The 17,186-nt window shown below is 40.9% G+C and overlaps 1 protein-coding gene across 6 annotated transcripts in view; it reads right to left on the bottom strand.

The window, feature by feature from the left end:
- Positions 1-17,186, bottom strand: part of ANK3 (ankyrin 3) — a 641,190-nt gene that overhangs the window by 497,545 nt on the left and 126,459 nt on the right. For 2 of the 6 annotated variants that reach the window (XM_057308889.1, XM_057308891.1), the window contains exon 1: positions 3,482-4,086. The exons of the other annotated variants lie outside the window; for them this stretch is intronic. In XM_057308889.1, coding sequence (XP_057164872.1) covers positions 3,482-3,544 — 63 coding nt within the window. In that variant the 5' untranslated portion in view covers positions 3,545-4,086. Of the gene's footprint in view, positions 1-3,481; positions 4,087-17,186 lie in introns of those variants that run through there. 6 annotated transcript variants of the gene reach the window in all.

Below are 17,186 nucleotides of genomic sequence, written 5' to 3'. Positions count from 1 at the left end.
AAATGCAGATGCTAAATAAATAAAATCACTGAATGGCACTTTTCACACTTATTCTTTGGTGGCTGACTAAGCAAAGTACTTCTGGCAGTCAGTATAATATTATGTGGGTGATACGGCCTCATCTGCCATTTCTTCTCTAGAATCAGTCAATCCACAGCAAGTTTGAAATTCTACCACGACAACCACTTTGAGTTAAGGTGTTGTCATTTTTAAAATCTCTTCTGAAAATATGGCCCTACTGATTATTTTTATTTTACTCTCATAATATCCCTGATAGTTGTGTCAGGCACATGAATCCCATTTTATAGCTGAAGAGTTTGATTGTTCTATCCAAGACATCAGGTTAGAAGCAGGGCTATATATGAACTCAGGTCTCCTGAATTTCAATAAATCCTTCTCTTGTAACCATCATAAGGAGAGATAAATAGCTACGGGATATGGATACACACACACACACACACACACACGCACTCACATTCCCTCTTCACATTCAGAACACAATACAGAAAGTATTAGAATAAAACATTTCCTAACATCAGTTTGAATCCTTATATTCCTGAGCAAAATAGAAAATACTTGCTATGTGCTAACAAAGGAATAATATAATGATTCCATTACATTTATCTTGCTGAGTCCAATATTAAACATGTCTCATGAGACACTTTATACCCAAATGCCCTAAGCATGTGATCTGTTCTGAAAACACTCAACAACAACACATAATTTTTAAGGCCATTTTAAGACATATTCCTGTACAAAAAGGATTTCACACTAAATTTTATATTAAAATAACTCCATAAGTAACTAGGAAATATTTCAAACATCTGAGAAGCTTGTTGCAACAGACTTTTGTCAGTTTGCGTCGATTTCCCACCTGAAATGCTTTCATTTGACCACACCCACCAATGCTGCAGTGCAGGTCATCTAGAACACCCGGAGACCTTCTAGAATATTTGGCTCAGAAGGAAATGGAATACACACACACACACACACACACACACACACACGCCTGCACGTATGCAGGTGTACACATATACACACACATTATTTTTAAGAAAACAAAAACTATTATATTTTTTATTCAGAAAATGTTGGGAGAAAAGGCCTATTTAGTTAAAAGATATCTCCTACTAGATATGTATCTGCTCTAATACTGATCATTCTTGGCGAATTCTGCTCAGTAAATGAGACAGATATTTCAATGGGACATTAATTTAGGGTCAGCTGCATGTACGGAACATGCTGAGTGCCTCCTGAGGTGAGTGCCAGTAGGTTCAATGTGGGCAAGAGAACAGAACAGGTACATGATGAGAAAGAAGCAAAATGTGGTAAGTGTCCTGACAGTATAAGGTACTGTGTCAATCCAGAAGACTGACTGACTTCTAAGTAGGGTGAATTGACAGATTTCAGGGAAAAGGCAAGATCTGGCTTGTATCTTGAAGGACGGATAGGATTTCACCAACCGAACTGGCAGAGAAATGCTTTCTCCACGGAGAAAGGACAAGCATCAGAAGAAGTGGATTAATTCAGGGGCTGGTAAGATCTCCAGTTTGGATGGAATCAACTATGAATGAAGTAAATGGTGAAGGGGAAACAAGCCTGGGAGGTGCAGGTGCAGAGCAGACTGGGAAGGGCCTCAAGCTCTTAGCCAGGAATCTGGACTTCACTGAACAGGCCGGAGGGCGTTTGGAAGGTCCTGGGGCAGAGTGTGATGATGAAGGCTTCATAACAAGTCCCCTGACAGCCCCTGGGAGAGGGTAGCACGTACAGGAGAGGGAATCAAAGCCACTGACTTCATACTGTCTCTGAGAAGGATAACCTCCTATGAGGAGAAGTGGAACACAGCTGGGGAAATTTCAAGGAAGAGAGAAAAAAAAATGCCCACGTTCAAGGATTCCACATAAAAGCTCACTGATTCACAACGGACCCAGCCACTGCTCACTTTAATCTGGGTGGTACTGTCATGGCTCATGATGTCTGCCTGGGCTCTCCGTGACACTCCGTGTTCAGAATCATGGTGGAGCCTGTCAGGCACTTAAGGCCGTATCTCATGAGCATGAGCCAAGCCGACAGCTTTCCTTGAGACCAGCACCCGTATGCCAGGCATTAAACAAACCGTTCGTGCTGCGCAGCTGCGACCTGCTGCCTCGGGAAATCAGAACGGCACCTCTGCAACATCATCAGCCCCTGCTGACACCACGTACCAGAAGTCGAGGCTGCCTTAAAGCCAGTCTGCACAGCTTCGCCGTCTATAGGATGTTGAGCCACTGCCCTAGAATATGGCACATTCATAAACACGTCCTCACAGTAGTCTGCTGATGGTAGCTCCCTTAAGAACACCATATCCAAATGAATCTTTTCATAAATAATACACGGACTGTGAAAAAAATTTTACATGCTGACAATTCAATGAGGAGTTGCAATTTTTCTCTTCTCTACTATAACCATCCTTCTCTATGGCTCCATTGGCTGAGCATACATTACATTGGGTCAAGGAAGCATTTTAAAGAGTCACTATTACATATAACAGTGCTAGTAATTAATATATAGTATCTGAAGATTTTGATTGTAGGTAAAAAAAAAATAGAGCACACATTTTCCTTAAATAGCTATGAAGTATAATCCTATTTTAGGGATTTGTTTTTCTTTGTTACAGACACACAACTGGCTTTTCCATTGGAGGCACACCCTATGCAAGCCAGTTTATTAACCACAATGGATCAAAAGCCAATGCCAGACCGAGGGAATGACCTCCCCCACCCCCCACCCCCAATCCCAAAACGTACCAAAAAGTTGCGAGCACATTTTAAGATACCCACATTCGACACAACCAAAATGAATCTACAGGTTTATAATAATCATCTACGGATATGTGGAAGATTCCTCACTTTACGTGGAAAACAAAATTAATTGTATAAATTACAAGGCACAAATGAGGCATACGGCTGTACAACTGCAGAGTCTGTGGCAAACTGAGATTTGTCAGCCATAAGCTGATCAATAATTAAAATGGAGTTCACCTCCATGCTGTAATTTTAGAGTGTAACTACAGGTTTCCCTAAGTTTGCCTGAAATACGCGTTAAAGCTAAACATCTATACCATAATAATATTCATTAGTAATTGTACCCTGTTGATTAACAAGCATTCTGGAAAATTTAAGGGGGGAAAAAAACACACCCACCCACATAATTAGGACATGTGTTTACTTAATAATCCTGAATATCACTATGAAAAACACACCACTTCAGTGAAATCTAAATGACTATATTTAACCGTTTAAATATTTTAGCAATGTATCCGAGTTGTGATGTTTTTCTCCAACACAGAACACACCCATTATTAATGGACCAGAAAAACAAAAGCCATCTGATTCTAGCAGCTTCTTAAAATCCAATCTCTTAAAAAAATCCAGCCTGAGGATCACTTCCTCCCCAGAGCCGGAGAACAATACAGAGAACATGTTGCTTATTCATTTCTTACCTTTTTTCCTTTCCTTTTCCTATGAGCAGGTTTTGCATTTTTCTCCTTTGGCTCTTCACTCATCTTTCCTTTAAATCAGGTGAGCTGATACAAGACAAGAGATCACCGCCCGTATTCCAACATCCAAAACCGCGACAAAGAGTCAAAGCATTGAGACCAAAGTCCATTTACGGGAGCTCCCCAGGCAGGCGGCGGCTGCTTCCACCCAGCCCTCGCTGCTCTGAGCGTGCCACTGCTCGGCTCTCTCAGGAACAGACGGGGTGTTCTCTACATCCAACAGTCAGTTATTCTCACGATGAAAATCAATATTTAGGCTTTCATTTTTAACTAATCATTACCCTGAGATAAAATCTTGACAGCACTTTGTTGCTTGTTCCTCCACAGTGATTCCAGCCTGTAAATGGTGAGCGAGAGAAAGAGAGAGGGAGACACACACACACACACACCCTCACACATACAGAAATAAGCTACAGACTGCTGACAAGTCTCCCGAAGCCTTCCCTGAGGCTGATTTGCTGCTTCTCGCAGGCTGGGAAGCCGAATGTAAATTGCTGGGAGCGCTGCTAGCCTCCCATTCGAACACATGTGTTGAATGCATCAGGGCATACCCGCGGAGGCAGCGGGCCAGGGAGAGATAAAAGATCAGGTTACTGGTTCGCAAAAAACACTCAATGATTCAGACAATAAAAAGATCTACTACTACTGGAGAAACCAAAGGTTACCCTTTCTCCAGGATTACCTTTTATTTTTTTTAATGTGATAAGCAAACGGATGGGAAAATTGCCAATCTTCAGCTAAAGATTTCTAATGAAGGGCTCATTACAGAAGGCCCCATACCTACTGTGCCATCATTCATATTTAATCCTTGTTTTCCTGCCATGAACCTGCCAACCAACTAACACTAGAAGCCGTCCAGAATATTCAGGAAATATAAAGAGCAAGGCTGCTGTCTACCACATTTAGGGCAGTGTTGCTCTCAGATCACATTACACACTCCATGCTGCACACCAGCCTAACCCGAGGCTACAGGGTGTTTTCTGGGTACCTGGGGGAGGGCTTCACGCCTGAGTGGAAACCCCCTTTCCCTGCTCTCCATCCATTTAAACACAGCTGAATTACCAGCAGAAACTGTCATGTAAGCATCTTTGAAGAGTGCCAGTTACATTCTGATTCAGGAAGAAACAAAGTTCTGAGCCACCATGGGCCACCACTAAGATCGAAACAGGTCTCTCGAAGCAGATAACTGACACAGGTGTAGGGTAAAGACAGGAAAAGTGGGCAGGGGAGGAGGAGATGGACAGCGAGGTCAGATCCATTGTTAGGGGTCTAGGAGCCAGGAATCAATCATTTCCTTGCTCACTCTAACATCTGTATTCAGGAGAAACTGGATTAACATTAACATCTTCATTCACGAGAAATTGGATTAAAATGATAAAAAGCACAGCATTCTAGGGAAAAACGTATCACAAGGGCTAATTTTCAGTGTTGTGTGGGGAAAGATTCAGCACTGGTTTGAGGACATGATGCTAAAATATCGAACCAAAAGGGCAGATATTTATACTAAAATATTCCCCATTCTTTACCTATCATAAAATGGGGGTTTGTGTTTACATGCAACCAAAATTCCTTCTGCCCCACCTTGAGCTACCAGTCCCCCAGAAAACCTGAGTGTGAGGGGTGCCTGAGATGGCCCCCCCATGCCCAAGCAGGTGGGGCACCAGGGTGCAAATGACACTTCTAAGAGCCACATGAATTTTATAAACTGTGGGTTAGCTACTAAAGCTACTTTTTCACTGTGAGGTTTCACATCATTTAATCCCAATAATGCACATCTTGGTAAGTCTGGTGTGGTCAGAATTCAGGCATGTAATCCCATGCTGCAAGTTTCTTCTCAGACTTTGAACTGCTACCTATCCATGGTCCCCACTTCTGCTGCCATTTCTCAACATTCTTCTTGTCACACAATAAAAGGTAAAAAATCATGTTATGGCAGAATAAGCCTTTCAGCTTCTTCCCTGATTCAACCCTTCCTCATCCTCAAAACACAGGGAAACCCAGGGACCTGGCAGTTCCTTACTGCCTCTATCCTTCATATACTTTAATTGGATAAGCCTAAGTTTATTACTTCCAGACCTTTTGAGGGAGAAGAGTGAGGTAGGTGTTTTATACAAATTCTGTATAAACTAAAGGATGTAAGCAGGTGGACTGAAGTCAGGCTATCTAAATCTTTGCATTTTTCACTAGTTAAGCAACAGAGATAATGTACCCCTTTATAGTAGAATCCTGAATTTTTGATTCCTAATATCTAAAGAACTAATGAGTTGAATCCCCTGTCACTAATTATTTACCTAGTATCCAGAGTCAAGCCTCTTAAAAAAAAAAAAAAAAAAAAAACAAAGGTGTACAGAAATTGTGACTAAATATAGTCCATTTGTTTACAAGTTACAAGTTAATTAGGACTACCAAATATATAAAATAAAACAAACATGAATATTTCTAGCCAAGTAAATAGCACAAGAATGTGTTTGGGGAAAATGTCATTACAATAACTTTTTTAAACTATAAAAGTATGTTTAAATTTGATGAAAAAGGGGCGCCTGGGTGGCACAGCGGTTGAGCGTCTGCCTTCGGCTCAGGGCGTGATCCCGGTGTTGTGGGATCGAGCCCCACATCAGGCTCCTCGGCTATGAGCCTGTTTCTTCCTCTCCCACGCCCCCTGCTTGTATTCCCTCTCTCGCTGGCTGTCTCTATCTCTGTCGAATAAATAAATAAAAAATATTTAAAAAAAATTTTGATGAAAAATTTAGGAAATTGATGAATTAAACTGGAAGTGACAGGAGAGAAGGAGGTTGTGAGTAATGATAATTGCCCATTTCTTTGATAAAGCATGATCTTGACTTTTCACTTACATATTTGATGCTCCTGTTACAAGCTAAAGTGCTCTCTGCTGGTTAGATGGAAAAAAACAGGACTTTTAAAGATAAAATTCAACAAAAAGCAAAATTCAACAAAAATTAAGGAATTATCCTTATAGATAAGGAATTCATAAATCTGATTGAATAATATTTCCAGATGTCACATTGTACATAATCAAATCTGACAGAAAGCCCAGTTTCAAAAATTAACTTTAAAATATGTAAAATTGTGTACTTAAGTAACAAAATGTATTAAGCTATAGTTTAATAATAACAGTATGTGATGTATAACATGTTTTATGTTCATTTTCTGGAACTTGGTAAGTTCTAGACCTTTTAGAAGGAACAAATCTCTAAAAATCTGTAAGGCAAAAAGAGTTTTCTGCGTGAAAATTAAAGCCTTAAAACATCACAAAATCAATAGTGATTTAATTCCTCACAATACGAAACATATTTCACTTTGTAAAATCAGATGAATTTCATTTAAAGGTTGAAAAATTAAAACAACTTAGATGTCAAAAATAGAAAAATTGTTCCTTATTATTGTTTAATGGTCTTCCCTACACTTGTACTCTGGAAATATGCATTCACAGAAATACTGATTGTTTTTAATAAGCCCAAAGGTGTACCAATGCACATTAAATTAAAATTGCTCTGGGTAAAAGAGTAATTTGATTAATCTAAAAACAGTCTAGGCATGATCCCTCCTTCCGTAAATGTTAAATGTTAACTACTTTCTAACGGTAATCTCTTTTTCATCCAAAGTATAAAATTCCCCCAATCCTTGAGGACATTAAATTAAGCCTAAGAAAAAATTATAAGCTAAATACACTGAAATTACCAACTTGGAAACAAGCTCTCTGTCAGATCACCAAAGAGGAAAACATAACTGGATTGCAGTGCGCCCGAACATGACCGCACAGAACTGCATGCCTAATTAGAGTTTCCTCCAGATAGAAACGATCCTACACTCGTTGATACAGATCTACTGAGACAGTTCTATTTTTAAATTAAATAACTCGCATAAGAGGACAACAACCAGGGCCAAGTTAAGTCTCGTAGAACAGATCTATTTTTAAAATGAAAGTGGCTTACCATAGGAGAAACAGCGGGGCCAGGGTTATTAGGCAAATGTTTTATGCTATATTCTGCATAAAATTCACTTGAAAACACTAACACGGATATAATTTCTTGGCTAAAATTAAAGTGCATCAAATTAAAAGTAAAAAACAACAACAACAACTTTCAAGTCCAGCAGAAATACCTATATGAATAGACTAATTTTATTTTTAAGGCTGGGACGTCATGTACTTACTGTAAGTCACACTGCTGGCTGGCAAGCTGAAGGACTTGCTAAATCTTCCTAACAGCATTCCCTTGATACCATTCGTTGGTCCTCAATGTTTAAAATGCTTGTAAAGCTAAAGACAAAACTACAGGCAAATAAGCTATTTTCTGAAAACCCTAGGATCTTTAGAGCTGAGTGAAATGTGGTGGTGATGTTCTCTCTTGACACACCTGTGGCCCTGACATGTCCTCCCTGAGGTTAACTCAGCCAGTTAAGAGCAGAACTGGGACCAGAGGCGGTTCTACCGACTCCCCCACTGAAGGCCTTTGTTTCCACTACACCAGTATCTCCCAGAGAGGGTGAAGTGAACCCACGGTGAAATGTGAGATCATCTTCAGCAGTAAGCAAACGTGCCTTCAATGCACGTGATGCATGTACTTTAAATTTAAAAAAAAAAAAAAAAAAAAACAGGATTTGTTGGAAGCTTCACTGTGATGTTTTGGTTTTTACCTTGCTCTATTTGAGGTGAATGCCAGGAGAGAAGAAACAGGAGAAAGAGGACGACAGAAATAGGTGATCACTTTGTAAGGCACACTGGTCACTCTTCTTCTCAAAGATCTGGGGTTGCCTCGGGCTAATTTGGGGCTCAGGCTGCTCCCACCATGACCACCACCATTGCCTCATCTTTCTACACGCCCACCACCTCAAGTGATGTGCTGGAGCCCCTAAACTTCTGGGCTAGCCCTAGTGATGATTTATAAATATAAAAAGTATCACAGCACAATTTTATGTATCAAAACCATGACATTTTTACACAATGTCTTGATATTTCTAATTTGAGTGAAAACATCCAAAGGAACACACTCTCTGCACTTAAGCCGCTAGTCTTCTTTGACTCTTCATATCAAACGATGACCCACAGTGACATCTGTACATTTGCTCAGAGCAGTGGAACATTCAGGCAGGTGTGGGCATGAGGTGAAGGAGAATGAAGAGAGTGAACAGGTCTCAGTTTCAAGCCCCTTCTCAACTACCACCATGATTTCTGCCATATCCAACAGCCATCTGTATTACTCCTTAGTGCTTTATTTTTTCCAAATAAAATTCTTTCAACCTAGCTTTGCTCTAAGCAACATTATGTGTGAAATTATAATTTTGATATACTAGCTCCATTTTTGACAATACATCAGAACCCTTCAGTCAGGGGCAGAGCAGGAATAGCCTGTTTTGTTCTGGGTGTTCTTTCTTTCCTGATTATTTAGCCATGTGCCCATTAAAATATAATGATATAATCAAAGTGGATTAGTAAAACAGGGAGAGACAGAATGTTCCAAAAAGAGAGAGCCTATAAATGAGTTTGGATTGGATTTGTTGGTTGGACTGGTTTGGATTGTTTGTTTTCTTCCCTAAACCTCTGCATTTCCATTGGTGTGATTTTTCTGAGCAGGGCAATCCCCTTGCACTAGGCTAACAATTCCCTTTAGAGGCCCAGTCGAGTTTACACGCCAGATATCCATCCTTTTGGGAGGTGAGGACTGATGAGTCATTCCTGTGATCTTCCCCAAATCCATGTGTTTTATTTAATAACAATAGAGACCCTAAATGATTTTAAAAGAACCATGGTGACAGAGTCTAAAGAAATTCCCTTGCTTTGTACAAGATAATCCCTAGCAATGCTAATACTACAATGATTAAGAACTATGGATGCTTATGTTTCGGTCCACACCCAAATGGGGTCAGAGATTCTGCTGGGTTTTCTTTCATCGATGGAGAAAAGTTATGCAAAAGACGACCAGATGGGGACCCTTCCCCATCAAATGTCCACCCAAGACTGCTTCTTCACTCTTCACATTCCAAACAACATAGTAATATGGAGATGCTTATTCTTTCAATAACTGAAATAAAAGGGATTAGAAAAAAATTTTGATTTTTAAAAACTCTACCTTAAGCTATATCTCATGGAATCTTAAAAGCTTTCAGTAACTTAATGCTGCTTTGACTAAAACTATCACGATACAGTGACAACCATGTCTACACCTGCTACTTGGTTATTTCATTCTGCTTAATAATTGTTGGCACAAATACTTGAAATAATTTTCTCATGGAAAAGGAGAAGGAATGGGTTTAAGAGATTTTTCTAGCAGCCAAAATTAAAAAAAAAAAATAAAGGAGGAACTATAATAAAAGAGGGCTTGGTTACTGAAGCAGAGAGTCTGTGAGGTGAAGATCATGACTGCTGCTCTAGAAGCCTCCTGCCCACCTCCACCCACACGTGTGAAACTAGGACGTTGCCTCTTTTAACCACACGGTCCAAGATGATGTTGGAACTAACGCCAGGCTGAGGCTCCAGCCAACGATGTTTTCATCACGTCATGCGTGGCTAATCCTCAGATTAGTTACAAGAATTACAAAGTTAAGGTAACATCTTTAATTGTACAGTACGTGTATATCGAATGCCACACAGTACTCTGAATGTGTCATGGTCCTTGGCCCATGTTCCTCCAACCAAGTAAGTGAAAACACAAACTCCTCTTGAAGTGAAGGATTCCAGGGCAATGTCAATGCTTTTATAAAACATCCTTAAATTATTTTTATTATTGATGCTTTCGACACAAAATTATGAAATTATGCTTCTAATTTTAAATGATTCATGCATTTAAGACATTGAAGATGGCTTAGGAAATCACATCAGGATAAGCAGTGAGAGAGAGAAACGCTCACCCAGAACTTGTCATTCAGTATGAATTGAAACATTCCTCAATGATGTATAAACACGCGTGTTTACTGACACCTTCACCAACGTAACCTAGCATCGGTGTTTTACAATATTCGCCAAATTGACAAGAGAAAAATATCATCATGCTGGGTTGTAATTTGCATTTCCATAATTGGTAGAAAAGCTGAATCTCTTTACGTTTCCTAATCGCAGTCATTTCTTATTCTGCGAATTTTATTTTTGTGACTGTACTCAAGTCTATTAGGATAATCAGTGAAGGTGAACTTATTTCTAGGCCTGAGAATCCGAGGACCAAGAGATGCACAGCCTCTACTCTAATCAAAATGAGAAATGAGGCCATGACTAGAAAACCAAACTGCTATCTAAATCAGTTTCTAGGAAGTCCTGTTTGAAGACAGCCAGTACACACAGACACACAGACACACACACACACACACACACACACACACACACACACACACACAGACACACACACAACCATTTTCTGGCATGCCATCTTTAGTTAACTCAAAGCCAGCAGGGCAATAGTAAACATGTCCAAATTCTGCTCCTGCCTCACCCTCGCTACAAAAGGTTTTTTAAAGGACAAGACTTTTTCCATGTAAATTAAGGTCAGCTTGATATAACTGATCTTTATAGTAAGATTCTGCATTAAAATGTAGTTATTTTCTAGGATTATCCACTACAACTGCTTACAAAGTTATTAAGAAAGGGCTCTAAACAATTAACCCAAGTACATAGGCAATCTTCAGCACTCCATTCCTGCAACAGAGTCTGTAAAAAAATTTGCACAAAAGGAAATTCAACATTTACACTTGGATGTAAATACTAAAGATATGGTCATCTAGAAACTGAAAACATCCCCAAATAAATGCACAGAACACCTTCACAGGGAGTCTGGTCTACGCCATCTGATCAGGACTTTTTCAGGCTTGAAGGATAGAAAAAATCCCCAAAGAAATGAACCCCGGGCTCCCCTTCTCTACCTATGTGGGAGCAGACAGAGAACAGGCAGGCCTCGTTTTATTGTACTTCATTTGTTTTGAGCTTCGCAAACATTGCATTTCCTACAAATTGAAGGTCTGTGGCAACCATGCCTTGAGTAAGTCCGTCGGTGCCATTTTTCCAATGGCATTTGCTCATTCTGTGTATCTGGGTCCCATTTTGGTATTTGGTCACAGTTATTTCTAACTTTTTCATTATTATTATACTTGTTATGGTGATCTGTGATCAATGATCTTTATGATGACTACTGTAATTATTTTGGGGTGCCACAAACCACGCCCCTATAACATCAACCTTAACTGACGAATGTGTATGTTCTCACTGCTCCGCTGATTGGCCGATCCCCCATCCTACTTCCTCTCCTCAGGCTTCCCTTTTTCCTGAGACACAACAATATTGATACGAGGCCAATTATAAACTCTAAAATGGCCCCTAAGTGTTCAAATGAAGAGGTGCATGTCTCTCACTTTAAATCAAAAGCTAGAAACGATTAAGCTTAGTAAGAAGATATAGCAAAAGCCAACACAGGCCAAAAGCTAGGCTTCTTATGTCAAAGAGCCATGTCGTGAATGCAAAGGAAAAGTTCTTGAAGGAAATTAAAAGTGCTACTCCAGTGAACACATGAATGATAAGAAAGTGAAACAGCCAGCGGCGCCTGCTTTCAGCTCAGATCATGATCCAGAGGTCCTGGGATCAAGCCCCGCATGGGGCTCCCTGCTCAGTGGGGAATCTGCTGCTCCCTCTCCCTCTGCTCCTCTCCCTGGCTCGTGCTCTCACACTCACTTACTCTCTCTCGCTCAAATGAATAAGTAAAATCTTAAAAAAAAAAAAAAAAAAAGTGAAACAGCCTTACTGTTGATATGGAGGAAGTCTGAGTAGTTTGGATTGAAGATCAAACCAGTCAAAACATTCCCTTAATCCAAAGCCTAATCCAGAAAAAGGCCCTGATTCTCTTCACTTCTATGAAGGCCAAGAGAGGTGAGGAAGCTGCGGAAGAAAAGTCTGAAACTAGCAGAGGTTGGTTCGTGAGCTTTAAGGGGAGACGCCATGCCCACAACAGGAAAGTACAAGGGGAAGCAGCAGGTGCTGACAGAGAAGCTGCGGCAAGTGATCCGGGAGATCTTGCGAACGTAATAATGAAGGTGGCTACACTACACGACAAATGTTCACGGCAGACGAACAGCCTTCTAGTGGAAGATGTCATCTAGGACTTCCACCGCTACGCAGAGGTCAATGCCTGACTTCAAAGCTTCCAAGAACAGGCTGACTCTCCTGTTAGAGGCGAACACAGCTCGTGACTTGAAGTGGAAGCCAGCACACTGACCACTCTGAAAATCCTACGGCCCTTAAGAACTACACTCAATCTTCTCTGCATATGCTCTGTCAGTGGAACAACAGAGCCCGGATGACAGCACATTTGTTTATAACATAGTTCACCGAATATTTTATGCCCATAGCTCAGTTGGTTAAGCATCTGCCTTCGGCTTAAGTCATGATCCCAGGGTCCATGATCCCAAGGTCCACATCCGGCTCTCTGCTCAGCAGGAAGCCTGCTTCACCCTCTCCTTCTGCCCCTCCCCCCCTCATGCACTCGCTCGTTCACTCTCTCTCTCAAAATAAATAAATAACATCTTAAAAAAAAAAAGATATACATTTCACAAGGCTATAGCTGCCATAGATGGGGATTCCTCTGATGGACCTGGGCAAAATCAGTGTAAAACCTTCTGGAAAAGATTCACTACTCTAGATGTCATTCAGAACATTCATGATTCATTGGAAGAAGTCAAAACATCAACATCCACAGGATTTTGGTAGAAGTAGATTCCAACTCTCACAGATGACTTTGAGAGGTTCAATACGTCAGTGGAGGCAGTAACTGCAGGTGCGGTGGAAATAGCAAGAGAACTAGACTTAGCAGTGGAGCCTGGACATGGGACTGCATGCCTGCAATCTCATGACCAAACTTGAACAGCTGAGGAGTTGTTTCTTACAGAAGAGCAAAGAAAGTGTTTTCTTGAGATGGAATCTACTCCTGGTGAAGATGCTGTGAAGACTGTTGAAATGACAACAAAGGATTGAGAATATCACATAAACTTAGTTGATAAAGGAGGGGCAGGGCTTGAGAGGATTGAATCGATTCTGAAAGAAGTTCTACTCTGGAGAATGTTATCCAGCAGCATCACACACTACAGAGAAATCATTCATGAAAGGAAGAGTCAATCGATGCAGCCAACTTCACTGCTGTCTTATTTTAAGAACTTGCCAGTCACCCCAACCTTCAGCAACCACCACCCTGATCAGTCAGCAGCCACTGACATCGAGGCAAGACCCTCCCCCCCCAAAAAAGATGATGACTCACTAAAGCTCAGGCGATTATTACCATTTTAAGCAACCATTTTTAACTAAGGTATGGACATTATTTCTTTAGACATAATGCTATTGCATACTTCAGAGACTACAATATAGTATAAACATAACTTTATATGCACTGGGAAACAAAAACATTCATTTGACAGGCTTTGCGGCAGTACTTGCTTTCTCACAGTGGCATGGAACCGAACCCGCAGTATCTCCAAGTTATGCCTGCATTCAAGAGAATTACACATATGTCCCTGCAAACTTTTATCACCTTCAAAAACGTGATGCCCAGTATTATGGTCCAGTAGAATATTCTGGAACTTAATAACTTTATGTCGCCCGTAAGCTCGTGTATCATGTTGTGCATCTATCCTAAGTGCCAGTATAGGGTCTGGGGCAGAACAGGTGCTTCAGAAATATCACCTGGATGAAGGAATGACAGAATCATAGAGCCCAGTGTCCTACACTAAAAGTGTTATTCTATCTAAACTTTGCAGTCCTATCTTTATGTTCTGCTGTGATGTGGGAGAGGACAGTGACACAGAAATCTCAACGGGCTACTCCCACATGGCATCAAAATATAAAGATGGTGGTTTTTATTTCCTCAAACCATCCTTCTCCTTAACCATGACCCATTTCATCCCAAGCATGACCACCCCCACTCACTCCTCACTGGAAGCTCAAAGATGGTAAGAGGAAGACAGGGAACCAGGACTAAGGGCTCATTTATTTGGTAGGGGTTTTTAGCTAAATATTAAGTAGCTTATTATTAAGACTATATCAAAACAGCCATCTCAAAACTACGTCATTGAAATGTCCTTAGCATTCTGATTAAGATTTAAAGCATGAAAATGTACCAAAGATAATATCAGGGTCATACGGGGCTTTGAATCTATACTTTTCCTTCCTTCCTCTCTCTCTGTCTGAGCCTCAGGGAGGCCCTACTGGAGTCAGACTTACACATTCCCAATTCAGTCTGAGATATTCATTAAGCCTCTGGTATGTGCCAGGCTGAACAAGAGGCTGACGGGCAAAAGCTCAGCAAGGCCTTGCCACACTGGTAACTCCACGGCCTCCAGGTCCCTGTGCGGCCCTGGGCACGCCTCAGCCGTTTCCTACCTTGGTTCCTGATTTCTAAAATGAAGAGGAGTTGAATATACTACACGATCCCTAAAGTCCTGTTTTAGTTCTGAAATTCTCTAATTCTGTGACAGTCTTTACTACCCTCACTAGCATTACCCTGATGAATACAGAAATTGGTACCTTCAAAAGAGGTGCTGCCATAACAAAGAGCTAAAATTGGCCTAGCAGTCAGGCAGCAGGCAGCCAGGCTGGAAACCTGGAGATCCGTGGTGTAGTTGGTGGCGAAACACTTGGTAAGGAAGTCCAGAAATGTGGGCACTTGCCAGGATGGAAAAGGCAAATGCCTCAAGACCCCAAACAGAGAGACAGGAAACTGAGAAAAGACCTCCTCATGGACAAAAGCCCACTGAGACTCAACCTTGGGGCAAAGATCAGATTGACAAGGTGGCCTTCTCTCTATTTTGACTGGCTCCTCAACAGCCACTCCCAAATGGGAGACAGCGCCAAAGGAATGAGAAAGCAAACCGAAAATCTGACAGTTATACCTTGACAGGCCTTTGGATGACGTTACTGGCACATGGAACTAACTAGAAGGACCCTCCCAAGGTTCTGAAAGAATTGTATTGCTAAAGAAATTAGAACCTCTTCTAAAAAGATGCAGAGAGTTCGAGCTTTAAAAAAAAAAAAATTGTTTTAAGCTTTGAATCCCCCAAAGTTACCTTCCAACTTGCAAGAATACAATCAGTCTACAAAAAAATGTATAGTTCCCAAGGATGGCAGAGTCTATAACCAGTTCAGATGTGGACAGGTATGAAAGTGAAGATGAACAAACCTGCCCGAGAGTGGAGGCAAGAGCCATAGAGAGCAATGGACAGAGAATTGTTTGCAGAGACCGAAAGTAGAAATCAAGTCTAATCAAGGAATTGCATCCAATGCCAGAGCAGAAAGACCTCATGATGCATCCCCAACTGTATTCCAAGATTCTGTGACCAGTGAACTGTGCCCTATCTCCTTCTTCTCTTTTCAACACGGGAGTGATTACTGTGGTCATCCTATGCTCCACCACTATAAACCGACCTTGGTGAGGCAAGATGCTGTACTTCACGCTGGATTCAGTAACTGACTGAGACTCCGGACTGTCCCTTTGGAGGAAGTAGGGGACAGCAGGTGACTTTGGATGGCAAAAGGGTTGGCCTCTGGCAGAGACAGCCTGACGTTCAACAACGATGTGTGCTCTGCTGGTGTCGCGTTCCCTAGCCAGGGGCTACCTGTACCACCTTTACTAGGTTGCGGTGAGGCAGGGATATAGGACCGGTTCTCACTAACAGAATGAGAGTAGAAATGATGTGCATCAATTCCAGGGCAAAGTGCTTAAAAAGTAGGTACCTTCCCATTTTCCCTTTTTTCATCTCTCAGCTGAAAAAAGAGGATTCTAAGGCAAAGAATTCTGAGCTTATTGCTGCTACAAGATAAAAGGATTCCAGGTTCCTAAATCACTGCATGGAGGACTGTCCACTGATGTAATAGGTAGAAATAAACTTGGGTTGCCTTAAGCTGCTGACATTGAGACTAAGTTCACTAGAGTTTTCCTAATATAGACTCCAGATTGAAAATTCCTGAAGCTTAAGACCCACGGTGCCCAGGTATATTCTCTAAATACCATTTATTCACCTAAAGAAAGCAAAACCCCTTGAAGAAATGGCCAATTCGAGATCCGGGACAGAGAAACGTAAGATGAGACTGGAACATCTTGGCATCCCAGAAAGTGAAGACACTATCAAAGTCCACCAGGGGTCATGTTAAAAAGGACTCAGAACCAAGTTAAAGAGGCTTCCACCGGCCAGAAGTGGGGCACCAAAAAGAGTAACAAATAGAATGGATTGAAACACATGAAATATGTTTAAATCCATGAATTACGATACTGGGGAAAAGAAACATTATTTACCTTTGGAGGGTACCTTAGGAAACCAACTCATTCTGAAAACTACTAAATAAAGGAAAAGAATCATATATTAATCCTCTTTACTCCACAAACTTTACAAACTACAATCCTGTCTTTACCTCAAATTGACCAAGTAGTTGAAAAAGGAACATTTCTCTACATAGAAATATTCCAGCTAATGAATTATGAAAGAATGACAGAATTTGAATATCATTATTTCACAATTCCTAATGAAATGATGGATCAAAGCCATGGCTGCTAAAACTATTTCCTAAAAAGTAGAGGGAGAACTTAATAATGTCTGGTAGGCCCATAAACACATTCATCAGTGTTAACATTGTGGTAAGAAAGACAGCCAGACATTATGTGCTTCCATA

This window comes from Ursus arctos, unplaced genomic scaffold (assembly GCF_023065955.2).
Source record: "Ursus arctos isolate Adak ecotype North America unplaced genomic scaffold, UrsArc2.0 scaffold_7, whole genome shotgun sequence".
NCBI lineage: Eukaryota > Metazoa > Chordata > Mammalia > Carnivora > Ursidae > Ursus > Ursus arctos.
This window is presented reverse-complemented; position numbering and strand designations above follow the sequence as displayed.